Source organism: Sander lucioperca, chromosome 7 (genome assembly GCF_008315115.2).
Source record: "Sander lucioperca isolate FBNREF2018 chromosome 7, SLUC_FBN_1.2, whole genome shotgun sequence".
NCBI lineage: Eukaryota > Metazoa > Chordata > Actinopteri > Perciformes > Percidae > Sander > Sander lucioperca.
In genome coordinates this window covers 34577483-34605202 of record NC_050179.1, presented here as the reverse complement: position 1 = coordinate 34605202, position 27720 = coordinate 34577483, and the positions used below count along the sequence as shown (strand labels likewise).

General features: G+C 42.7%; 1 protein-coding gene, 1 long non-coding RNA gene and 1 pseudogene across 2 annotated transcripts; 1 reads left to right on the top strand and 2 right to left on the bottom strand.

Moving 5' to 3' along the window:
• Positions 1 to 86: 86 nt before the first annotated feature.
• Positions 87 to 14967, top strand: LOC116036335 (fibulin-7-like). Its single transcript, XM_031279862.2, has 7 exons — positions 87 to 294; positions 5185 to 5338; positions 6068 to 6238; positions 6322 to 6588; positions 7405 to 7542; positions 7631 to 7766; positions 14340 to 14967. The coding sequence occupies exons 1-7, from the start codon at positions 211 to 213 to the stop codon at positions 14698 to 14700; spliced, it is 1311 nt and encodes a 436-aa protein (XP_031135722.1). The 5' UTR covers positions 87 to 210; the 3' UTR covers positions 14701 to 14967.
• LOC116036383 lies at positions 11010 to 27511 on the bottom strand. Its single transcript, XR_004101579.2, has 3 exons — positions 27403 to 27511; positions 13476 to 13479; positions 11010 to 11021 (listed from the first exon to the last, which is right to left on the bottom strand). It is a non-coding gene; the product is annotated as an uncharacterized LOC116036383 (long non-coding RNA).
• LOC116036321 lies at positions 20729 to 25952 on the bottom strand (annotated as a pseudogene).
• Positions 27512 to 27720: the final 209 nt, after the last annotated feature.

Sequence of the window (27720 nt, the reverse complement as noted above, 5' to 3'; positions counted from 1 at the left end):
TGGGAGCCGCTCTCCTCCTCCTCCTCCTCTTCCTCCAACATATCTGGTGACAGCTGGGGGAGGAGGGGGAGGGTGGAGGGGGAGTGAGCAGAGGAGAAATTTGGCAAGTGCCCTCGAAAAAAAAGGAACCGACGTGGAGGAGGTGATTTAGTTTCGCAGCAGCGAAGGAGCTGAGGAGTCTGAAGAAACCAGAGCTTCATCGGGACGAGGATGGAAGTTGTGTTCGGGATGAAGAGCGCCGGGGTCGTTGTGTTGATGCTGTGTCTCCGTCACGTGTCCTTTTCTTCTGCTCAGGTGAGTCCACGTGACCTCAACAACGTGTTAGCAGTCGTGTTTCTGTGGTGTATTTCAGTTTAAAGTTTTCTACTGAGGCAGGACATCCATTTCCGTTATGATGAACTTGTTTGTGTGAGTCCTACGAGCAGTACTCTGTGCTCACTATGCTGCTGCTGCACTACGGTCAGACTGCAGGCAAAAGTGGCCCAAATCAGATTTTTATGGGGGTCAAGTGACCAGGTCAGACTTCTTCAGTAGTAGTGTGAACACTCAAATCTTGCCCAGTTCTGATTTTTTTTTTTTTATTGGACCGTTATTATATTTCACCAGGAGGATCTTTTTTTTCAAGAGAGTTACTACTTAATGCAGAGCCAGGACAGTTGAAGTAGAGGAAATATATGTTATATAAGTTATATGACCTTTTATCAGAGCAGCATTTAAAATGAAAGGAAGAACTTCCAAAAGCATTTTAAAAAACAAAAGTGGAACATGAGCTACCGCCAGATGTGTCTGCCAAGTCATTTAGCATCCTTTTAAAGAGACCAATGAGAGCAGCTCGGGCCGGCGGCAGCAATGGACATAGGTGGGCTCAGCCCACACCAAACGTGCGTCCAGCCCACACAATCAAAAGTTAAGAAAATATGTTCAGCCAATGGAAAAAATAGCACAGAAAACACCAGTACAATTTCTAACTTCTGATTGGGTGACATTTCACTGTCGTTAGTTAAAACACACCAAGCGCGTAAAGAGGCGCGTATAGCACGCAAAGCGTAGATTCGTGCCTGATCGCGCGCCTGGCCATTCATAAAAAAGCAATCCTTCTCCTCTCCTCTCTCTCTCTCTCTCCAATAGAGGAGACAGGATGAGTGGGGAAAATTTTGGTAAATGTAGCCTATATGTGGCTGTATGTGTGTGTGTGTGTGTGTGTGTGTGTGTGTGTGTGTGTGTGCAGTAGCGGAGTGGCAATCGGGAGAGTCAGGACTATTCCCGGTAGGCCGGTAGTGTTTGGAGGCCGCGAGGGCCGGTCTGATAATAGTTATACATTGCAAGTTCTTGGCAACACCATCCGGCGGCCTGGTGTGCGCCCACTGCCCGCTGGTCAAACTGTGCAGCAGCCTCTTATTTCACTACAAACAAAGGCTAATCAGAAAGCACTAACGAAGTGCAGGTCACAACCATGTCTAGGATTTTCAGAAATATAGGGGAATCAGTGAGCGGCCCCTCCCCAAACGGCATAGCCCTGGTCGGCCTGTGACGTAAAGCCATCAAACACCCCTTTTATTCCTCGTCACGTTTGGAAGTTTATCGGTAACGATACTATAGGTGAAAATAAGCTAACTTTGCTAAGCACCTAATGTCACAGCTAGGCACAGATGGGAATTAGCACCAGCTACCAACCAGCCAAAAGCTGGTGAAATTTGAAAGTAGCTCGTGGTAAATATGAGACAAATAATTAACTATTGAGTGGGTCTTGAACTTGTCCTTCAGTGGTTGGCAGATGTTCCAAATTTTAAAATAAGTAACTTCCCTTGACCCATCATTGAATGCCCTGTAAGTGCACTCCAACATGTTGAACTGAAGTTCACCCTCTTGTATAAGCCCCAGTGAGGGACAAAGCCTGACATCCGGCGCAATGGCAGGCTTTATCCAGGAAGTGTACTTCCGTTGATCCAGGCTAATGAGGAGGAAACAATTAACTTGAGTTATTAGTGTCCTAATGGAACGGAACTGAATTTAACCTGAATTATTTGATTCATTTCTCGTAGGGTTTCTTGGTCTTATGAACCATCATTAAATGCCTTGTAAGTGCACTCCAACACGTTGAACTGAAGTTCACCCTCTTGTATAACCACCAGTGACGCACTGCCTGTCCAAAACAAACCAGAGAAAAGCCTCCAAACACACAAACAGGTCCTTTGTGTTGTGTCACGGTGAGGGCAGCCGTGAGCTGGAGGTCAGCAGCCGGCTCAGGTCAGCGGCCGGCTCGGGTCAGCAGCTGGAGGTCAGCGGCGGGCTCAGGTCCAATTCTCACTCAGGTGTTACTGCAGCCGCTCCGAAAACCTCACCTCTATGTATAGATCTCACACCTGAAACTCGCTGCAGATTGGAGACAGAGGACCGGCAGTCTGATGTCGGCTTCTTCTTCTAGATATCTGTATATTAGCGGTGTGAATCTTCACTGGCGTCACGATTCAATTCGATTACGATTATCCTGTCAACGATTCAAATCGATTCGATATCATGATGCATCACGATGTGACACGATGCGTCACCTCCTCATCATTATTATATAATCAGTCCCTCCAGAAAAACGGGATTATGCGATCGCATAATTCAATGCATAATCAGCCAAAGTCTGGGGGCCACATTTTTTCAAATATGCCGCACTTTTGCCGCATAAATTGCCGATTTCCGCGCAAAATATGCTGGGCTTGCATGATTTCATAATCCCCGCATTTTCGTTGCAAAAAAGTCACATATATCTTAGCAGAAAGTTAAAAATGTTGCATTTACTTCACACAAGAGCAGTCATCAAAAAGCTGCAAACCCCGCGATGAAGCCATGATGAAACCGGAGTTTTTGCAAGTTCCCGCAATTTCATCGCATAAAATTGCATAAATATCCCGCATATTCCATCGCTTTTTTTTAAAAAACGTGCCGCATAATCAAGGATTTTTACCCGCAAGAATCACAAAAAAACTCTGCATTTTTCTGGAAGGACTGGATATTGTTACACATGGTTTTCATTAACAAATTCAAGCAGTCAGATTTATATGAACTCCCCTTTTTCATCGTATCTGCTTTTAAAAAAGACACTTCCTGAATGTGGCGGAGTCTGTAAACAACAGACAAAAGGCAAAACCACAAAAGCAGCGACCGGAAAATCAACAGGTAACATCATTAGGCTATCATCGATTATGGTCTGTCACTGCATCGTGATGCATCAATGCAGTAGTTAATTTCTACACCCATACTGACTATATCAGCAAAAAGTCAGGGCATGCGGAGAAAATACTTTCTGATAAACATTTAGCACAGTGGGGGAAACTGTTAGCTGTTCTTGTTTAGTTTTGATGGAGCTAGCAGTTTCCACAACAACTTTTTACTGTTTGTTTTTTTTAACTTTTGGGTCATCAAACTCTTTTAATAAACTGATCTTTCCTAGGGATGTTAGTGATTAACCGTAGCATCAATAACAATTTTGACAGATTAATACTGTAGCGCTCGCGGCCCCGGCGCGCGGCTTGCTAGCTAGCTAAACAATCGGGACACAGTGGCTGAAGATTAACCGGAGAACCATAGAATACAGGCTAACAACGGGGTTAAAAGAGCGTCCAAAACAACAATAAGGCTAATACCGAAACTAGCTAGTTAGCTTGTAACTTGGGGTAACGCTTGGGGTGTCTCTGGTCAGGCTTTTCTTTCTCTCCCCTCCTTTTACCTTCCAACTCTTACTCCCCTTTCTCTCCCCCCTTTGAAGTTGGGTGACGTCACTTCTTGTTGACGTTCGAAGTATTGTCAAACAAAACGGAGGCTAGCTCGTTGTCGTTGTCTAGGACAGCTCTCCTCTAGCTAACTTCCCTCTTCACGCTTCTCTCTCCTCCACTCCCCACACCCCCCTTCATGTGCACGGGCACTAATCCCCTAACCCCCACCCCCAAATCCTTCTTGTCGGTTATCGGCTGGAAGACTGTTTGTTATGTTTGGTGGTGCAGGTTGGCGCAGTTTGTTTTTGTTGCCGTTTGTGGACCCTGGGCTGTCTGCAGAGACGTTTTTTTACAGTGTGTTCAGGGGACAGGCAGCTAGCGGATAGTGAGGAGATGTTTTTGTTTTTTTACAGTGTGTTCAGGGGACAGGCAGCTAGCAGATAGTGAGGAGATGTTTTTTTACAGTGTGTTCAGGGGACAGGCAGCTAGCAGATAGTGAAGAGATGTTTTTTACAGTGTGTTCAGGGGACAGGCAGCTAGCAGATAGTGAGGAGATGTTTTTTACAGTGTGTTCAGGGGACAGGCAGCTAGCAGATAGTGAGGAGATGTTTTTTACAGTGTGTTCAGGGGACAGGCAGCTAGCAGATAGTGAGGAGATGTTTGCTGTATGTGACACAAAATGTTGTAGCCTAAAAAACGCGTGACATCGCTTAGAGCACCTTTAAACAGTTAAAAACAATATAATTAAAGCAAAAATAAAAGTTCCTAAAAACGTTTTTTTTTTTGCATTGTGAAAGAAAAATATTCTATTCAATCTATTTCTTAACTTGCTAGTTAACTTGTTAGTGCCAACTAAAATTGCGTTTTAAAATGTGCTCTTTTTTCTGCTAAGTTCGTGGCTCTCTGCTGGACGGTGGCTGCACGACAAGTCAGCAGTTGTACGCTGAGTGAGGAAAGTACGTATGAAATGGGACTCCGTTGCCTGCTTATCAGTTAAACCGTTAACGAGGGTCAGCTATCGGTCATAAAAAAAAAATCTAAATTAGCATCTTTGATTTTTCCAAATATCAATAAACATTTTAACCATTAGACATCAAGGATGAACATCAGGACTTAGTTCACGAGCTGGGATTACCTCCGACAAGTAGGTTTCGGTTCGGTTCGATTGTCCTGTCAGCAGGATTACAAAAAAAAGTACTGGTCTGATTTTCATGAAACTTGGAAAACATGGGCCAAAGAAGAACCCAATACATGTTTAGAGCGAATCCAAATCGCAGGGCAGATACCCAAATACATTTTCATTAACATTGCCAGATGGCCATGACGGAGGTCTGCGCTCTCCAAGTGCCCTTCTAAGTTTTGACACGTAACAGTCAAACAAGTGGGTTCACCAAAAGAAGTAGATCACAAATTCACCTGTTGTGAGACCTCCGGCAGCATCGGAGTCTGTCCTCTAACCTCTCCTCGTCCCCGTCCACAGGAGTGTCCATCCACCCACGACCTGCTGAACTCGCTGCGGCAGGTGGAGAAGATGTTGGCGGTCCACGAGGCGTCGTACCAGCAGGGCCTGCGCTCCCTCAGGAAGAAGATGAGCGCTCTACACAACAGCACCATGGCCATCTTTAAGACCGGCGGTGAGGGTCAAAGTTCACAGCACAATGTTATAATGAAGTATGTCTGCTATTGAAAAACATATAGTGAAAGTAAAAAGAAAAAGTACGCGATTTGGAACCACAGAGTGTAAACATCCATGACGTCATCCATTTGTTTGTGGACTGCCGCTTTAAAGCCTCGATTTTGGCGATACGGCTGTCAGCAACAAGTCTTTATCTGGGTGTAGAGCACCCAACAGGAGAAGGTGGAGATATTATCTTCACCTGGGATCATCTCAGGAATAAAGTTTAAAGGTCCAATGTGTGGGAATTTCTCCCATCTAGCATTGAGATCATATATTGCAATCAACTCTCTCGCGCCACGCAGTTTAAAGTATGTATTAACAGCTACGGTAGCCTTCACGCTTCAAAAAGGGCCGGGAACCATTAGCAGCATTAGCAGCACCTGTGAGTTTATCATGTGACAGCCAAAACGCGACAGGCGGAGCAGTATGTCCTGTATGTCCCTTACCGGCTAACATATTTCAAGATGGCGCATGAATATGGAGCGTCTACCCCAGTTCATGCAAATGCAAATGTGAAATTTCAAGCCAATAGGAATACTTGGAATTGATGGTGGTGGTAAATATTCATGAAAAAGGACAAGTTTGTGAACGGGCAACACAGATTTTGGTAATGAACAACTAAAAATGTTACACACTGGGACTTTAAGAGGGTAAATGATGTCTGAACGTCTCCTTGTGCTCCCAGCAACCTGCTCCAAACCAGAGCCCCCTGCTCATGGCCGCAGACTGGGCAGGGTGTTCGCCATCGGGCACGAGATCCACTTCCTGTGCAAGCCTGGCTACGAGCTGATTGGCCCACGCACCAGAGTGTGTCTTGATTCTCTGAGGTGGAGCGGCCAGCAGCCAATGTGTAGACGTAAGTACTGACACCGGACCATAATTCTGAGACTGGTTTGGTACCAGGAGATCTCTGAAGTCTTGTTTTTTTTCTATTTTCAGCCCTCAACAGCAGTGGAAACTCCCTGGCCTCCTTCTCTCCTGCTGCTCCTTCCTCCTCCTTCCCTGTCTCTGCTGCTCTGTCAGCAGCATCCTCCTCCTCCTCCTCTGCAGCATCCTCACCTCCTCCTGTCTCCTCTACATCACCCACGTCTTCCTCCCCGCCCTCCTCCATCCGTCCGTCTCACTGCACTCACTTCCTGGGCTCCACCCGCTGCACCTGTGACGTGGGTTTCACCATATCAGGCCGCGACAACAACATCTGCACAGGTAATAAATATGTCTCACCAATAACTATTACTTCCACTACTACTACCAGGCTGCTGTCATGAACCATTCATACATATCCCGAATGCTTCGGACCACGTAGGAAGGAGGTCAGGGTGGATGTTTGGGTCATAAAACACGTGGGGGAGCGGAGTTCGTGTCCCAGGGAATACACAAGCCTTTCACCCAGGAAATGTGTGTTTGTTTCCCGGAAGTGTGTTAATGTGAACCACGATCGTTTTTCTAAACTTAATTAGTGGTTTTGGTTCCTAAACTTAACTGTTGTGGCTGCATGACACTCATTTTTTGTTGGATAAACTCAACTGCCACGGACCCTGAAACGACCGACACCTTGTGGTGCCCTGTACCCTACTCATAGTTACCTTTTGTCGGCTAAAAACTCAACTAGCAACCACCTCTGAAACGACCGTCAGCTCCCAGTAACTTTTAAACTGCAAAGACTGCTAAGCTTAACGGTCACTGTGACCGGTCGTCACGTGATCGTCTGACTGTCACCGTAATTTCGTAGAATATCATACAAACGTGCCCTGTACCCTACTCATAGTTACCTTTTGTCGGCTAAAAACTCAACTAGCAACCGCCTCTGAAACGACCATCAGCTCCCAGTAACTTTTAAACTGTAAAGACGGCTAAGCCTAACAGTCACTGTGACCGGTCATCACGTGATCGGCTGACAGTCGCCGTAATTTCACATATATTTCATATAAATTGGTGTGCATGAGTTTTCGTACAATATCATAATAACCTGTTCATTAGAATGCGTTGACTACTACTGAGGATCCTTTGTGTGTGTTTCAGATATCGATGAGTGCCGTCTGTTTCCACTCGGTCAGCCCGGCCGGCTCTGCGTCCACCAATGTGAAAACACGCCCGGCAGCTTCCACTGCTTCTGTCCGGCCGGCTACGACCTCTCCATAGACGGCCGCAGCTGCACAGGTCAGAGTTCAAAGGTCATCCTGATTGGTCGGTCGTTCGAGGGGGGGGGGACGTGTGGAAACTAACGCCTCTGTGCTCCTCTGCTCAGATATCGACGAGTGTGAAAACCGGATGCACAACTGCACAGCAGACCAGGTGTGTGTGAACACCTACGGAGGTTTCCAGTGTGCGACGGTGGAGTGTCCTCACATGAAAAACGCCACGTACATCAAGACGTCACCAATGTAACAGCATACCGTCCTGAATCACATCCTTCTGCTGATCACTCTCCTTTGTTTCATTACTGCAAAGCTACGCATCTCCACACCACAGTATATAAACAAACAGCATGTACACACAATATAAACCACGTACAATTAAATATGTTGAAGGTTTCTTCCTCGCTCACATATTTCATTGCAGTCCGCACAATGATATTTTTCACCCAACCTTTCAACCTCATGGTGTCGCTAAGGAAAACTTGAGATATCATGAAATTTGTTAGAATTCATCCTCTGGGAACCGTGATTATCTGGAGAAAATAAACGGCAATCTAATGGCGCTTACCCACTGCTAGTACCAGCTCTGCTCGGCTTGGCTCGGCTCGGCTCGACCGCGGTGCACCGTCCTCCTTTTTCCATTGCAGATTTAGTACCGCCTCATGCGTGAGGCGAGTGTGGCTGGTCGTCATAGCGACACCGCAGGAAACTGCTGCGACTTAACGCGACACACACACAGAACGTCAAAGGTGTGTTGTTTTTGATTCTCGGCATGTGGCCATTTGCCAGAAGACAAATTTTGTTTCCAAAGAAGCTGGAGGCAGCAAAAAAAACACCACTGGCTAAACTATTTAAAAATGGCGGGTTTGTTCAGGACACCCCCCCCCCTCCCCCCGTATGTCGCTATAGCAATGATGACGCAGTGATTAGTGGCGATAGGTTTTCACGTCACCTTTTGGTATCGCCTCAGCTCGCTGGGAACCTCGACGGAGGTGATACTAAATAAAGTACCTGTTACGGTTTTTCATAATGGGAAACCAAAAAAGGGCGATTAGAGTCGAGCAGGTACCATGTAATGGGAAAAACGCCATAAGTGCTAGAAACGGGCCGAACTATCAAACGTCAGCGACGTCCCAACAGCCATGCTGCTAACTTGGCTAACCTCCAAACAGTCAGAATTTCAGCATATTCCAACACAGTCTCATGGCAGTTCGTGTAAATGTCACGTTATTCTTAATCTATTGATACGTGTTCACGGAGACGTTTTTCTCGTTTTTTACATGTAAATGTCACGTTATTTTCTCGGGGAAATGACGTGTCCTTTTCGGCCAGGAGACGGCCGAAAAGGATGCTCCATAAGCCGCTGGGGACGCGCCACAATAACGGGGTGGCGGAGGTTGGGTTTCTTATGGGGAAAGGGCGCATTACACGCCGGGAGACGGCCACGGGGGACGCGCCACAGTAACACACGGGACAGAATGCCACACGTAGGATGCCATTCCTGGGAAACAAAGCGCCACACGCGGGACGCGATCCCCGCTCCGGTTTGTTTGTATTACTCCCTACCATTTTCGTGCTGTGGCCACGAAATATGCTTCCCATTGAAATACATTACTTCACATTTTCGTGCTGGCCACCACGTAAAAACCGACAAAAACATCTCCGTGAACACGTATCAATAGATTAAAATAACGTCACATTTACACGAACTGCCATGAGACCGGGCTGCATATTCACACCGCTTTGCATTTAACTTCTAAGTATACAAAGCTAAGATAGTTAACGTCCAAGTTCAACTCACCGTTATCTTCACAGAAGCTACCTTTGAAGCTCTCTGATTGGATGGTTGATTCCTTTCTTTTTTACCTAACTTTCGCTATTACTTGCGTGTTTGTCTTTCAAGATGTTTATGGCCAACGTTAAGACAACAAAGAACATGCAACTTTAGACAACATTACTCAACAAATGGGGATGGATCCAAAACACTGAGTTTGAATGTGTCAAAAGACACTGTTAGCTAGCTAACCAACAAACAGCTAGCACACTAACAGCCATATAATAATAATAAAAATAAAGGGTGAATGACATCTCAACAGCACAATGAAACTGCAAACAAACAAGTAGAGAAGGAATACAAACTGGGCAGACAAAGAAAACCATAAACCTTCTCACCTCAAAAGACAAAGACTGGACCATGGAGAGAGATTTGAAGACAATGAGTTCTACCTCCATGTCGCCCACTTCCTCTCTCCACCCGACAGTTAGCAAACCCTAACTTTCCTCTGACAGAAACTGGGCCGAGAGTCAGACTGAGGTTTGGCCTCAGACGCCCCGCTGAGGTTTTCAGGCTCCAGTCAGCTGGGCAGCTGATGGTGGTCAAAAAGGCGTGAAACAGAAAGTAAACTGGCTATAAAGTTTTGAATTTATCGCTACAGCTGAATCCTAATTGTATGTTTTAGTGATGCAGGGAGGACAGACTGTAGAGAAGCATGCAGGGTCAGCTTTAGGTTAAGGGTTATGTGTAGTGTTCATTCTGCCAGAGAGGCTCTTTGGCTGTGTGTTTGGTCAAATAAAAACAGTTAAAGGCTGTGTTTTAAGGATTAAAAATGGGTTAAGGTTGAGAATTTAGTTATTTAGAAATGTGGTGTTTACTCGGAATGTAGAGAAAACTGTACTCTCCACACCTGCGACGACTTGAAACTCTATGTGACATAAATTTGGTCAGAATAGCGACCCTTAATCCTTGTGTTGTCTTTGGGTCAAATTTGACCCATTTTCTAAATTTCTATATCAGAAATATGGGTTTCTTTTTAACTACCTAGTTTTGATCAAAAATAACATGGATGATTCCATACAACGTGCTTCGCAAGTACAACAACAGATCGGATCTCTACTTTCATTCACAATTTTGGGTGTTTTGTTCAATTTTTTAACATTTAAAAAAGAAAAATGAAATGTTTCGAAACTGAACCCGACTGAACGTTGACATATACCCTTCTTTGATTATCCTTCCTTAAAAATTAGTCTAAATCATTCATAATTCCTGCTTTTTTAACTCACGATTTAGGTACAATTTCCTAAAAAGGAGGTTTATTGACCATGAATTCCAAAAATAAGCGCAAAACTATATAAGTTGGTGATGGTGTTCATACATGGTGGTGGAAAAGGGCCAAAAACATTGAAAAAAAGCAGCAAAAATGTCGAAAAAAAGAAACAAAGACGTGAGAAAAGGTGTTGATTTTGACCTGGGAGGATGATGCATGGTCGTCCATTCGACACAACACAAGGGTTAACACAGAATATGTGAGCAGGGTATAATTATAGGAGACAATGATTTGTTTGATTTGATCGGACTCTAAATTGTGCATGACTAAAGAAAGCCCGGAGTCTCTGGAGAACTGCAGCGATTCAGAGCTGAGACTCAGCGTCTCTTCAGCTGTAGAGGAGACAGGAGCCACTCAGTCCACAACCACAAATCACTGACAATGTAAATAAAGTTTGCTGACTGACTTCTGCTTTTCTAGATAATTCCATCCACGAGGGTAACACCTAGTTCTATGTGACAGGAGGATTTAGCAGGTTGCAGCGAATCTCATGAAATTGGATAAATGCATGTACAGTATATGTCGCTACGTGCAGGATAAGTGATTAGAATTCTTGAAATATTTTACAGGAAGTGAAAAGAAGGACGTTAATGCAAAACTTGAACAAATTATATATATATAAATTTTTTTTAAAACAAAGTACATTTGGCATACGAAGAGACAGAGGAGCCAAGGAGGAGTCATTGAGAAAAAAATGTGCTCTTAAATTACTAATTCTTTCCTATTTAGCATAACTTATGGTCTTCATGCCATCAGTATTGTCCTAAGTGGATTCTTCACACTCTTGGGTTTAATTATTTTTTATTTTGATCTTTGACGGAGATATGTGGATATGCTTTGGATTTTAGTTGTTAAACAAAGTTATCTCTGAGATCCCTCAAACATATTTTACAGGATTGTTTCGCTGTAAAATCTTTGATATGGTGGATGTCGACCAGCGACGTCCCGACAGCCATGCTGCTAACTTGGCTAACCTCCAAACAGCCAGAGTTTCAGCATATTCACACCGCTTTGCATTTAACTTCTAAGTACACAAAGCTAAGATAGTTAACGTCCAAGTTCAACTCACCGTTATCGTCACAGAAGCTACATTTGAAGCTCTCTGATTGGATGGTTGATTCCTTTCTTTTTTACCTAACATTCGCTATTACTTGCGTGTTTGTCTTTCAAGATGTTCATGGCCAACGTTAAGACAACAAAGAACTTGCGACTTTAGACAACATTACTCAACAAATGGGGATGGATCCAAAACACTGAGTTTGAATGTGTCAAAAGACACTGTTAGCTAGCTAACCAACAAACAGCTAGCACACTAACAGACTAACAGCACACTTCAGCTTCTTCAGTTCATAAAGAAACGTGTGTGCCGTGGAGCGCTTCATGAATGTCTTCTTGGTTAGTGTCAGGGTTCTTACCGTGCATTTGCAATATTTTGAACTGGGTGGTCAACAGTGACCGCCCACTGTTATAAACGGCTCTGGTTCCAGAAGTGTTTTTCCCCATTCAATTGATTCACTGATGTTTAAAGAATTGCTTATATATAGAGTTTTAAGTCTGGAACCAAGCCAACCAGCTACGAGATGAATAGTGAACATGAAACATTTAATTCGCCGCAAAAAAACATTTTCAAAATGGCAAAAAAGGCAAAGGTACAAGATCCTGTACAAAAACTATTATAGACTTCAATGGCAGTAGCTCGCTCGCTCTAGCCGTTCGCAGTTTCGCGGGTATGGTAAATGTTTCTATGGTAACAGTGAGTTGGACCAATCAGAGACGTTGCTGTTACTAGGATTGTGGGTAGTGTAGTTTTTCTCCAAAAGATCGCGGATAAAACATGTTTTTCTTAAACCACGGTTGATTTCATACAGACTTCTAGCTTCTACAGGAGCAGAAACTTTTCATTTCACAACCACGTAGCTCGGGTCAGTCTGCCTCTGATGGTTTAGACATAATATTAGACATAATCTAAATCCTTATGTAGCAACTTGTACTTCCAGAACCACACTGTTAAAGGAGAACTCCGGGCAATTTTTACGTTAATCCTGATCGCTATAAGTATGTGAGTACTGTCGATGGCAAAAAAAACGAGCCGAATCGATGCTAGCTAACTGGAGCTGCTGCAGCTAATGCCGAGAGCTCCCACTTAGCTAAAACGGCAGTTTTGGGGGCATATCATAAAGAGTGTCTTTGTGCCTCTTAACAGACACAAAATGCAATTAAAATGTCTGTGCAACATGAACAGGGCCCTTACATGACAACAAGATGCGTTTTCAACTCAGACATTGTTTAAATTCACCTACCCTGTTAGCTGCTAGCTGCCGTCTGGGATGAGTGAGTGTTCAGCCAGGCTTCAGTAATAATCATCAAGCAGCAGTTCCCTGTGTGTTTGTAGCATATATATCCATTTTGTGTGCGATCCATCTGGCGTTGGTGAATAGTAGTCTCTGCAGTGGCGAACTGTGTGTTAGTTGCCTTAGCCAGGCTAGCAGGGCCGACCGGCATCCTTCTAATTCCTTCTCAAAAATAGGTAATTCAGCACTGTAGCGGTTATGATCATATCAGTGACTATGTAACTACATGGAAACGGGACACATGATGCCTGGTTCTTGTAAAGTAACAGCGTAACAGAAGGCTTTTGTGTCTATTGCCTAGTTTTGCATCACCCAGCAGTGGTTGGTCCGCCAACAGACTCGCTCTTCAACTCACTTGTGTGCGAAGCGGCGTGCTTTTGCGGTCTCTGCTCGCATTGCAAGTAAATGGTTATGTTGGCTGAACAAACAAAGAAAAGAGCAACGACTACGGACAATGAAACTTAATAAGTAATAAATAAGTGAAAGTAAGATCTAAAAACATACCTGCATTACTGTTTATTGCCATAGGTGCCGCCAATGACAACAAAACAGAGATCTTTGAGATTGTTACTTAAAGGACAAATCCAGCGCAAAATGAACCTAGGGGTTAATAACATATGATTACCGAGTCGACCGTTCTCTGGGATATGTTTTCATGCTAATCGAATGTGACCAGTTTTATCGCAAACCGCTAATTAGCTTATAACGCTAGTCGTCGGGGCAGAGGGTAAAGTAAAAAGAAATCATTATTTCTACACCACTAACAAGGTTTGAGCTATGTTACCGGTTACTGGTTACTGGTTACTGGTTACTGGTTGCATGGCGTTCGTCGTTCGACTGGTCGTGACTGCTTTCCCAAGATGGCGCCCGCCTGTATACCTGAGCGGTACTGTCTTTCTAAACTATGTTTTTAACAAACTGTCTGTACACTTACAAAGTTCTCAATGCTTCTGTTTACATGTAGGGCCCCTCATTATGCTACCGTGGAAGTGTGGTGCTATTTCGAGCCTGTTTAGTGGTGTAGAAATAGAGATTTCTTTTTACTTTACCCTCTGCCCCGACGACTAGCGTTATAAGCTAATTAGCAGTTTGCGATGAAACTGGTCACATTCGATTAGCATAAAAACATATCCCAGAGAACGGTCGACTCAGTACACATGTGCTATTAACCCCTAGGTTCATTTTGCGCCAGATTTCTCCTTTAAATATCATAAAGAGGGTTTGTAAATACTTATTTATCTCAGAATGTAGAAACTGCTGGAATGTGTTCATTGAGTTACAGAGTCTAGCGGAACCGAGGCCAGACAGGAAGTGACTGTAGAATAAAGACAAAACATAATAACATTTACTTTGTGTTTCCGCAGGCGCTGTGAGAGGAACCCGTGCATGCTGGGAGACAAGGCGTGCACTCAGGCGCCAAACTCCATCTCGTTCCACTTCCTGTCAGTGGTGTCCAACATGTCCGCGCCCCGCGTCCTCTTCCGGGTATCGGCGGCCCGCGTGCTGGGCGACACGCTGCGTTTCGGCCTGGCGGGCGGCCGCGGACGGGGCCACTTCAGCGTGCAGCGCTCGGGCCGGCAAACTGGCACCCTCCTCCTGGTGACGCCCATCAACGGTCCCGCCGCTGTGGAGGCCGAAGTGGAGATGAGCGAGCTGGAGCACAACAACCTGCTGGGCCGCTACCTCACAAAGGTCACCCTGTTCGTTTCTCCGTACGAGTTTTAGGGGCAGGAGTCTGGAAGTCTGAAATAGACAGGGAAGGAGGGGGGGGAGAGGTGTCGAACCACTGAGCGTTTTTGGGGATTTACTGTGTCCCGTGACTGATCTGGACACATTCAAATTACTTCTCATAAGCCAAAACCAATCTCTTTAGAATAGCCTTCAGCCTATAATAATATCACATTTAATTTAGCTGCTGGTTTTATTGTTTTGTGTTGTTGCTTCACCTGCTTTCATCGTACTTACCACGGTTTTATGGTAAAGTGTTTTTGAGTACAGCATTATATAAATGTATGTATTATTATTAGGGCTGTCAAACGATACATTTTTTTTAATCGCGATTAATCGCTGAAGTTCTATAGTTAATCGCAATTAATCACATGTTTTATCACATGATTAAAATTCTATTATTTTGCATTTCAGAACAGTTTTTAAGTCCATATTAACAATCGAAAGCAATTCTTACCAGTGGATCTTGATTGGGAACCAAATGAATGCAAAGAAAGTTACTTTATGAACTTGATTTTAAGATTTGTAATTATTTATTTACTGTAAACAAAAGAAAAATGTGTGAATCGGTCATTATTGCACAATTCCTCCAAGTACCTAACTAAAAAACTAAAAATCCCTCTCCTTACCAGAGTCAATATAGTGTTTAGTAACTCCTAAATAATGTTGATTACTCACTGACCAGTGATCACCGGTTAATGAGCAGCTCCTTTCTGCACAAGTCCGTGTTAACCCGTGTTAGTCCATTAACGCTGACAGCCCTAATTATTATTATTATTATTATTATTATTATTATTATCTGTTGAACTTCTTCTGTAAACGTTGCATTCTGTATATAATGTAGCCTTGTCGTTCAAGTAGAAAGTCTTCAGAGTTTAGGAGTTGTATTAAACCAGTGGTGTAGTCTACGTAATACGCAGGTATACGCAGTATACCCACTCAGAAAGCTCCAGGATTTCCATATACCCACTTATAAATACCCAATGGCACGCAACAACATACTTTCCATTATATTTTTGATATATTTTGAATTGTCATCTGTGTTTTTCGTCTTCATATAGGCTAAATAAAGGTATTTCCACGTAAATTGGTGAATAAAAGTGTATCCGAATGCAGGAAATGAAGTCTTTGATGCTCAAAATAACCCTTGGGGAAGGACACCCAGACCCCCCACTATGATATGCTCCCCCCCTCCCCCAAAGGCAGATTCTGGCTCATATATATAGGCCAATATATTTATATACAGTACAGTATACCCACTACAATACATTAGACTACACCACTGTATTAAACCCAACAAAAGGTTTTCAGCAGGGGCGATTCTAGGATCAGACCTTTAGGGGGGCTCAGCCCCTGATGAGAACGTGACACAGATACAGCGCCATGCAAAAGTGTTAACCCAGTGCTAGCTACTGAACAACAACGTCAGCTAATGTTTTTTGACACTGTGATGGAACTAAACCTGACACTTTATAAGTCACAGTAATAACGATCACTTTGACTCAATCTTCTAACATTCAGCAATTTTAGTTGCTTACGTTTTAATTTGGGTTCTAATCTGCGCTATGAAATTACCAATTTCTTCTCTGGGGACTACCAACGTTAAACTTCACAACCGTCTCCTGCTCTCCCTCTGACAGATCAGATAGAGACTCAGCCAAAAGGCGGGAGTCTGGCACAACCACCTCTGATTGGCCAACACTGTTTCTGTTAACCCTTTCCTTGACTGGGTTACAGGTGCATAGCATTGGCGACAGCAACACAGGATATTAAACCTGTTTTAAGCCCTTTGAACCTGTAATTGTTTGTGCTCTGTCACTAACAGACAAGTTCGCAAACTCTATCTTGAAGCACTAAAATTGATAAAAAAAAAAAAAAAAAAAGTTTTTTTAGTATTATAATTTTTAGGGGGGCTGAGATGAAATTTAGGGGGCCCCAGTAAAAAGGGTCTAAAATCGTCAACGGTTGTCAGTGTCGCAGAGAGTAAAATGATTACGTGTAAGGAGAATTCCTTTTCTTATTATTTTATTATTCCTTGTAGTGAAATGTAAAGTGGATTTACTCGAGTGCTGTACTTAAGTACAGATTTGAGGTACTTGTACTCAGGGTCGGAGCCAGACGTTTCGGGGCTCAGCCCAAACCTTGGGGGGTGTTATAAACATCATTGTGTGTGTGTACATCATTTAGGAAAACATGATAGTTGTAACATCCTATTTATATTAAATTTTAAGTCTTTTGTTGCTTTTTTCCCCGACTTTTTTGACGGGTTTTTTTGGATATTTTTGATGCTCTTTTATACGCTTTTAACAATTTGTTTGGACGTTTTTGTCACCTTTTTCGATGTTTTTGGCGCTTTTTAGATCCTATTTTGAATCCAACTGTTTATCATTTTGAAACCAGAACACAACTAATGTTGAGAATGACTCAAAAAGTTAGTTCCAAACCCGAAAAGATTCAGGGTTTTTAGAGAAAACATTTGGGTCTGGGGCCCATGAGGCGACCCCCTCGCTCCGCCCCTGCTTGTACTTGAGTAATTTCATTCATGCTTTCTACTTGATTTCTATTCATCTCAGAGGTACATAGTTTTTCGTCCCCTTCCTGTCCAGTGAAAACCACGTGTCTCCAGATGTGTTGATGTTGAATGTTTGTGATGAATTGAAGGATGAAGTGTTCTTTTATGTGTTGATAATTCTCCTACTTTTTGAACTAAATAAAGTCTTTAAAAAGCCTCTCGGATCAGCTGGAAAATGCATCGTCACAAAGCTGAAAACAGCTGTTTTTCGGACACCATGAAAAGTTCTTCCACCACTTCTTATTCCTCTGATGCATTATCATGCCAAGTCACAGAGCTAATCTTAGATAGTTTAGAGTCCTTTCAAGCAGTAGTAAGTGTTGTTAAACTGTCTCTTGGGTTTTTAAATGATTGTCAGGGGCTGTGTCTCATTCCGCATACTTCCGTCAGTACACTGTTAATGTGCACTGACCACTTACTGTCGTAGTGCCCACTTTCGAATGTTAGTATTGTCCCAAAAGCAACACTTATGTTAAAACACTTAAGGGCAGTTTTGGGGTGGCAGTAGCTCAGTCCGTAAGGACTTGGGTTGGGAACCGGAGGGTCGCCGGTTCAAGTCCCAGTACGGACCAAAGTACAGAGTATGGATTGGCCAGTTCACCTCCTGGGCACTGCCAGGTGCTCTTGAGCAAGGCACCATACCCCCCCCCAGCCCACTCACTCTGACATCTCTCCATTTGTGCATGAATAGGTCCTGAGCGTGTGTGTGTATTTCAGGCCTGTGTGTAGTGATTTCTAACAAACAGAGTGTAAATTATAATTTCCCCACTGGGGATCAACAAACAGTATAAAATAAAATATAAATTACCGGAAATGACGAGCCGGATGAGCGTGACAAACGCAACACATGTGAATGCAAAATCTGATGAAAATCACCTTTGTCGATCAAAAAAACAGACAGATTCAGCTGTAATTCAACTGTACGGTCTATTTCTCTCTTTAAATTTTTTCAGAAACACGTTTCGGTGAACTATTTTCATAAAATACAAGATCATATTCTGAACGAGCCGTAGCAGCCAGACCCTCGTGACGCATTCGTCCAATCAGCTGCCAGTGGTCCCTCCCCTTCCGCTTTGTCGTCAAGATGGCGCCCATTTAGTGCGAGTAGGGAGTGCGAATAGGGTCCATCGTTCCACACTGAACTTTTTGACCATTTTTAGGGGGTCATCCTGATACTTTCAGAGCACTGACGTTTTGCGTTATCTACGCTATATACTTAAAACTAAGTGTTTGAAGTGTGCAAGTAGGCGGTTTGAGACACAGCCAGGGATTTATCTTTCACAAACAGATGCTTAGCTCTGAGTTGAATGTAGTAATAATGCATGAGAGATGTACACTGCGTTGAGTCAGATTATTTGCTCTCTTTGTTGAGGATTCTAGCAGATAGTACCTATCTAGTACCACCTAGTACTTTGTCTTTATTCTGATCATATTGCTGAAATGACTCGACACATTCGCTAATAAAGATGTTTACTCCAACTCCTTGTGTCATGCGCAGGTTTCTTGTGTGTTCTGTTACATAAATGAAGGTATTTTTGCATGTTTTGAGACATTCGAGTCGTAAACTGCAGTTTTGTTCGATGGAAGCTGCGAGTTTGACATGTTTTTGGTCTGTCGGACGAAAGAATTTGACACAGATCTGTCAGGCAGCCTGAAGCCTCCACAGACCAGACAGAACACACACATTAACAACACACAACACGCAGACATACAGGCACATGTGTTTACACCGTGTCTGCAGACGCATTCTCACACATACACGTACAAGACAGAAAAAACATGGCACACACAAACTCGTATATCACACTGTGACGTCAGCTCTGTTCAGGTGTGTGAGAGGACTACTCTATATGTCTGAATGCTCTTTGACACTTTTAAATTGTAGAAAGTCCTCTTTACGAATAGATGTTATTTCGGTTACTACATGGAGAACAAAATGCTGTACAATGGTTCAACCAGAGTGCAGGGTTTTTTCTGTACGGAGACATTTTTGGTGCCCACCAAAAGGGGTTTTAGCCAGCGCCCAAATGATGAGAATTAAGAATTTAAAAAAAGCAATTATAATCCTCTATGAATGTGTTTAATAGAAATTCACCAAACAACTGTTGAACAAGCAAAAGATGAACTTAAATACGAGCGCTAAAGAGATCTCAGTTTTACCGTCCCGAGTCAGGACATTCAATAGACATTTTTGTTTATCAAATGGTCCGAAATACGAGGAAAAAGCATACGGAACAACAAACCATAGAACGTCGGTTGCGATTTTGAACGTAAAGGTTGCAATTTTAAAGACATTTTTAACGTTAAATGGTAGCAATTTCGGTTATGTTTAGGCACAAAAACTACTTGGTTACTACTCTTCTTCTCTTGTGTGTAAAACCACTGCAACTCAATCATCAATTTATGATCAGATTATTATTATTATTTTATTTAACCTTTATTTAACCAGGTAGGCCGTTGAGAACAGGTTCTCATTTGCAACGGCGACCTGGCAAAGGAAAGCGTAGGCATGCAAGACAACATATAGTTTCACATTCAATACAGTACAAGAATACAGAATACAATATGCTACATAAAGTGCAGATTAAGTGGGCATTACAAATGCTGGTACGTAGTGAGGTGTAAGTAAGTCGATGGATATGCAATACATGAACAGAGAGTCTATACACTGCTGAGATGGTGTAATGAGTCAATAAACAGTTAGTCTAGTGGTCTAGTTAGTGAAGTAGATCAGTTATAACACAATATATATATATATGAATAGACAGTCTAGATAAATGATAAAGTGTAGTGAAGAGTCAATATACAGTTAGTGCAAGTTAAATGTATGTTCCAACAATTTACCAATAACAATATGAGTCAAGAATGAATCCTTAATTTAGTTTTGAAAACCAGAGATCCCTAATTTGTCCTTGGTAAAAACTAAAACAACTTATTTAAAAAAAAACTTATTAATAATGGGTGTATGACTTTCCCCAGTAATCTGCGTCAGTAGTACTTTGTGCGTGTATATATATATATATATATATATATATATATATATCTATAACGATCAGACACTACAAAGTTTGTAATTTGGCATCCAGACATTTAAACAACGTGCAAATGCTTCTTATTTCTGAGCACATTGTTGATAATTCAACAGTCTTGAATTAGTGTTTCCTTTAGGATTTTTTTTAGCAGTGGGGGCAGGTCTGTCTGAACAACAATGTGAGCGGCAGCCAACGGGGGGGTGCATTATGTCGGCAGGAAAATTTAAAAGGCAACCGCGACTACATTGTGCGTCTGCCCTATTTCTGATACCATGGCGGCGGAAATTTTGCCATGGCGGGCCGCCACTACAAATAGAACATAGAGGAAACACTGCTTGAAGGCAGGTAATGCAGTTTTTTGAGAAAAAACATTTGCAGAAAAAAGGAAAAATCCATTCATTAGAATCTGAAAAAACAACAATGTACATCACCAAACAATATATGTACACTTATTACATTTAATTAAAGTGAATCTTTCTGTAGGTTGTCATATAGTTGTTCTACTCAGTGAGATTAACAGGAGAGATGATCAGAGGGGCAGAGTTTTTACCACCATTGTTAAGACCTGTACTGAAGAACGGGTAGAGTTTCTCAGTGAAGGAGACGCCAGTAAAGGAGTAGATAAGAGCTGCAGCATCAACGTCATAAAAGGAGACCAGACCCTCCTCATAATCCACAAACACCCCCACCTTCTCAGGCCGAGACTTCAGAGAGAGACGGACATTAGTGTCAGCACGAGCTTTGTACTCATTTTCGTTCCTCAAAGATATCGTCCAGTAGCCATTTTGAGGATTCACTGTGATGATCCCCTTCCTGTTGATCGACTCTCTGGCCACTCCTAAAGTCCACTCAGTCTTCCCTTTAACCTGAACCTCGTAGTAAAATCTTCCTGAAGAGAAACTCTGCTTTGCTAAGACATCTGGACAAGTATCAAATCTCTCTGGATTTCTTGGTAGAATCTTCCCCATATCACCAAGTTTAACTTGTTTTCCATCATCTGACAGGATAAGCCAAGGATGTGCTGTATCAGGATTAAGTTTCACATCCACTGCAGACTGCTGGACCCTCTTCAGTTCGGCATCAAACAGCTTCTTCATCTGTTTACTGAGCGTGTCCCCCACTTGATTCACGGCTCTCCTCAGTGTCCCCTTATATTTAGGTGGACGGACGCTGACTTCTGTCCAGTCCCTGGTGGGTGGAGCAGCATTCAGGGACGTGAAGCTCTGGAGGAGGTGGAGGTGGTCTTCAGAGTGTGAGAGCTGCTCCACCTCAGTGCTTCTCTTCTTCAGCTCAGAGATTTCCTGTTCCAGCTCTTTGATGAAGCCTTCAGCCTGTTTCTCCATCTTTCTCTGCTTCTCTTTGATCGTGTCGATGAGCTCAGCCTGGCTTCTCTCAACAGACTCCTTCAGAGCGGTGAAGACCTGAACACCTTCTGCTATCTCTCTGTCTGCATCTTCCTCACTGAGCTCCACTGAGTGTTTGATCTCCTGAATCTTCAGTTGTCTCTTCTGGATCATCTGCTGAATTTCAGCCTCTGTCTTCCCCAGCTCGGCCTTCTTTCCTTCATATTCTTCTTTCAGAGGAACAACATCATGTGTCTTGTGGTCTGAGTAGGTGCAGAGCATGCAGACACACATCTGGTCGTTCTTACAGAACAGCTCCAGCAGTTTATCGTGCTTCGTACACATCCTGCCTTCCAGGTTCTCCACAGGGTCGATCAGCTGATGTCTTTTCAGTCCTGACATTGTCAGATGAGGCTCCAGGTGAGTCTCACAGTAGGAGACCAGACAGACCAGGCAGGACTTCAGGGCCTTCAGTTTGGTTCCAGTGCAGACATCACAGGGAACGTCTGCTGGTTTGGAAACTTGTTCTGAGCTGCTGCTGCTGCTGGCTTCCTGTTGAGCTGACTGTCTGAACTGAGCAGCCACCTCAGAGATCAAAGTATTGACCTGCAGCTCAGGTCTGGTGTTGAAAACCTCTTTACAGTTTGGACACTGACACTGGACATTAATGTCCCAGTGTTTAGTGATGCAGGTTTTACAGAAGTTGTGTCCACATGGTATGGTGACAGGATCAGTGAACACATCCAGACAGATGGAGCACAGAAACTGATCTTCAGTCAGCAGACAGCTGGCAGCAGACATATGGACAATCTGAGAAGAAAAAGTGTGAAAAAGAAAACTGCATTACATATCTTCCAATTGCTTGTTCCATAAAATCAAACTGTTTAATGGAATATAAGGAGAGTCATCCTGAATTCTGATGTTATATTATTAGGGTTATCAAAATTTAATGGTAAATTGAAATCGATTGAAATGACCTTTTGATTTTGACTATCGAAATCAGAAGCAGGATCGGCGATTCACCCAGTATTTTTTTTCTTTCTCCAAGTCCACCTACTTGCGCACATCTGAAGAAAAAAACAACAGACACAGCGTGGCTTACCGGCTGAGAGCATGCAGCTAAAGACACGGGGTAATGTTAGCTTACCGGCTGAGAGCATGCAGCTAAAGACACGGGGTAATGTTAGCTTACCGGCTGAGAGCATGCATCTAAAGACACAGGGTAGCGTTAGCTTACTGGCTGAGAGCATGCAGCTAAAGACACGGGGTAATGTTAGGTTACCGGCTGAGAGCATGCAGCTAAAGACACGGGGTAGCGTTAGCTTACCGGCTGAGAGCATGCAGCTAAAGACACGGGGTAATGTTAGGTTACCGACTGAGAGCATGCAGCTAAAGACACAGGGTAATGTTAGCTTACCGGCTGAGAGCATGCAGCTAAAGACACAGGGTAGCGTTAGCTTACCAGTTGAAGGCATGCAGCTAATGACACAGGGTAATGTTAGCTTACCGAAAGTCACCTTGTGGTGATATTTTGCCTTCCCAGTGATTGAGTAATGGAAACAAACAACGAATGTAAAGCATGTGGGCTCCAACAGGACTCCATGGCGTATTAAATTTCATTTTTCAATAAAAAAAATCATACCGTTTATTAGCAAATTTATTTGGGGGGGAAATACACATAAAATTTGACATGGAGGAAGTCCATGGAGAAGATATGGACGCCATTATTTTTTCAAGGGAGGTCTTTTGCCATCCCTATATTTGAAAGTCTAATCGAAACATGGATTTGGAGAATTGTAACATATATCATTTTGCTGCGAGCAAAGGGGAGCTCAGACATGACAGGTCTGTGGTGGTATTTCTATGAGATCACCAGGCTCAGAAAATAAGATAACTTTCATTCTAAAACTACTTACTTTGGTTACCCGGGTAAAATTTACTGTTTAACATTCAAAAGAGGGAAAGTTACTAAGATTATTGACTTAACCCTCTGAGGACAAAATGCACCAGCGAGTCCAAGCGATGTTTGACAACACTCCTACTCAAAAAGCAATATTACAAAATTTCATTTTAGACATTTAGTTACTAATTAATCATATATTACGCTACTTTTGTGAACCTAAGACTTTTGTAAACTCATTTCAAGCACTAAAACAAATGAGTGTAGGTATGTTTGAGAAATATCCCGCTTTAGGGCCAAATTATCCAGCCCAGTCTCATGGCAGTTCGTGAAATGGTCACGTTATTTAATCTATTGATACGTGTTCACGGGGACGTTTTTCTCGTTTTTTTCATGGTGGCCAGCACAAAAATGTGAAGTAATGTATTTCAATGGGAAGCATATTTCGTGATCACAGCACGAATACGGTAGCGAGTAGTATGAAAAGCCGAAAACAGCGGGGATCGCGTCCCGCATGTGGCGTTTTGTTTCCCGTAGTCTTCCTAATCACAACTGTCCCATTGTCGCGCGTCCCCAGCGGCTGTCTCCCGGCGTGTGAGGCGTCCTTTTCGGCCGTCTCCTGGCGTGTGAGGCGTCCTTTCCCTGTAATGTTTTTCCTAAACCCAACATCCGCCATCCCATTATTGCGGCGCGTCCCCAGCGGCCGTCCCCCGCGGCCATCTCCCGGCGTGTGAGGCGTCCTTTTCGGCCGTCTCCCGGCGTGTGAGGCGTCCTTTCCCCGTAGTCGCGGCCGTCTCCCAGCATATGAGGCGTCCTTTTCGGCCGTCTCCCGGCGTGTATGAGGCGTCCTATTTCAGCCGTCTCCCAGCATGTGAGGCGTCCTTTCCCCGTAGGGTATTTCGTGCTGGCCACCACGAAAAAAACGAGAAAAACGTCCCCGTGAACACGTATCAATAGATTAAAAATAACATGACATTTACACGAACTGCCGTGAGACTGGGTTGAATTATCTCTTTATAAATTGCTCTGGAACAGGGGCAATTCTAGGGTCAGACCTTTATCCTAATGAGAATGTAATGCGGATACAGTGCCTTGCAAAAGAGTTGGGTTCTAATATGTGCCATGAAATGACTAACTTCTTCTCTAGGGACTACCAACGTTAAACTTCACAACCGTCTCCTGCTCTCCCTCTGACAGATCAGATAGAGACTCAGCCAAAAGGAGGGAGTCTGGCACAACCACCTCTGATTGGCCAACACTGTTTCTGTTAACCCTTTCCTTGACTGGGTTACAGGTGCATAGCATTGGCGACAGTGACTCAGGATATTAAACCTGTTTCAAGCCCTTTGAACCTGCTAATCGAATGCGTCTCTAGCTTTAAACAAGCTACCGCAAACCAGTGGTTAGCTGCTAACGCTAGCTTTCGGGGCAGAGGGTAAATCGCTATTTCTACACCACTAACAAGGCTCAAAATATCACCACACTTCAACGGTAGCATAATGAGGGTCCCTACATGTAAACCAAAGCATTGAGAACTTTGTAAGTGTACAGACAGTTTATTAAAAAGATAGATTATATAGACAGTAGCGTTCATGTTTACATGCAGGCGCCCTCTTGGAAAACAGTCATGACCAGTCGAACGACGAACACAGTGTTTGAGCCAAGGGGGTCAGCTTCTCCTCGGAACGCGTAGCTCCTATGGAGCCATTTGATGCTACCAAGCCATCACCTCCCGTTAGCATCCCATTGACTGCCATTCATTTTGACGTCACTTTGACAGAGAATAACTTTACATCTGAAACGTTTAAAGACTCTATTTGTCCGTTGTTTATTTCTAAAGAAACACGACAATGTATAAAAGGCTCCATTACCTTGTATCTCCCTTCCCTACCTTCAAGTAAAGTGTTACCGAAAAATCTCCTCTGTCCAAATACCTTCAGAGTCAGAGAGTCAGCTTGGACAAATATCAGGAAGAGGAGGCTCAGAGAGAGAGAGGAAGAGGATACTGTCTGTCTGGCTGAGAGGAAAGAGTTTGAAGTTCAGGGCTACTTACCAAAGTGTCTCACAGTTAATATAAGACGTCAAATTTTGTCTTTATAAGCAATAAAAGAAAATCAGACACTGCTCAAAGGGAAGCTAAACTAGTTAGCTTTTAGCAGGCCTACTGTATCTACTACTACTTTGTTTCTTTGTTCTGGATTCTGGTTTTAACTTTGAACACATATTTAGTGAGTGCAGTTTGTCTCAGTGTACTCACCAGTGTTAGGCAGAGATTCTGCTGTTGAGGAAAAAGCTGCTGGATTCAGCTGAATGTTTCTTTAGAGAGAAACAGAGAGAGTTGTCTCGACTGCAGCTCTGCTGTCGCTCAGACAAACTTTCACTTTCATTTCAGTAAATGTGACGTTGTAGCTCTCAGTGGCCGTCGCCAAGAGGGAGAAGTGGAGGAAGTATTCAGATCCTTTAAAATTACTAATACCACTCTGTGAAAATACTGCACTAGAGTAAAAATCTGGTATTTAACCCTTGTGTTGTCCTCCCACACTTCTTTTTTAACCTTTTTTTCGACATTTGACATTTTCATCGCTTTTTATGACTTTTTTTTAGTTTTCACTAACACCAACTTACTACCACTAGTTTCACACTACTTTTTGGAATTTATGGTCAATAAACCTCATTTATATAGAATTATACCTAATATTTGAGTTTAAAAAGCAGAAATTATGAATTGTTTTAAGTTAAGATGTAGTTAAGATCAGAGGAACATATGTTGAGTGGATGAGTTTAGTCAGGATACTGGTTTAAAACCATCAATCAGTTTTCACCCAAAATTCAATGAAAGTGATCAATTGTATTTGCAAAGAGCGTTTTATGGAATCCATCATTTTTGTGGTAATTTGGTTAAAAAGAAACCCATATTTCTGATATAGATATTTTTAAAAGGCGTCAAATTTGACCCAAGGACAACAGGAGGGTTAAAGCATTAATTAAGTAGAAGTATGTAAATATATTACTGAAAACTGTCATTTGAAAAGGTAACTAAAAAGGTCAGACAAATGTAGTGGAGTAAAAAGTACAAAATTACCTCTAAGATGTAGAGGAGAACAAGTGTAAAGTAGTGTAATATGAAAATACTCAAGTTAAGTACAAGTACCTTGAATTTGTACTTAAGTACTTGGGTAAACATACTAGTCAGATTCCACCGATGTGCAGCACAGAGTTGTGAGACAACTACAGAAGATCACATCAACATTGTTAACTAAAGTATGTTCCATACATACCCAACAAGGCCGTCCGGCAACGGGCAAAGGACAAGGTAGCAGGAAGTTATCCAGGAACTACAACATTAATAAAATAAGAAATGCATTTGTATAAAACAAATGTATAGCAAATATGCTAAAGCAAGATTGGGTTCCAGCTTCTCAAGTGGGGGATTTAGCTGCTATTTCCTATTTTACGTGATTGTATATTGAATATCTTTGTGTTTTAGACTGTTGGTCGGACAAAACAAGACGTCACTTTGGGCTCTTAGAACATGTGATGCGTGTTTCTTATTTTCTGACATTTTACAGACTTATTTGATGATTCAAAAAAACATTTCCTGCAACCTTACAGTGAAGCATCAAACACGTTCTACATTCAATGTGGTGAAGATAACCCTTGTGTTGTCACTGGGTCATATTTGACCTGTTTTCTAAATGTCTATATCTTTTTAAATATCTAATTTTGATTACCCAAAAACAAGATGGATGGTTCCATACAACGCGCTTCGCAAGTACAACAAAAGATCGGATCTCTACTTTCATTTCATTTTGGATGTTTTATTCAATTTGTTTGCATTTGGAAAAATAAAACAGTATCCCGACTGAATGTTGACCCTTCTGTGATTATCTTTCCTTTAATATTAGTCTAAACAATTCATAATTTCTGATTTTTTTAACTCAATAATTAGGTATAATTTCCTACAAATGAGATTTATTGACCATGAATTCCAAAAAAAAAACTAAAGCTAGTAATAAATTGGTGTTAGTGGTGTTTATACATGGAAGTGAAAAGAAGCGTTAAACGTGCCAAAAAGATAAGATAAGATAAGATAAGACTTTATTGTCTGTTATACAAGGGTTACAGAAAATTGTCTTTGACAAGGCTCCAGTCAGAAAGAGACATTCACAC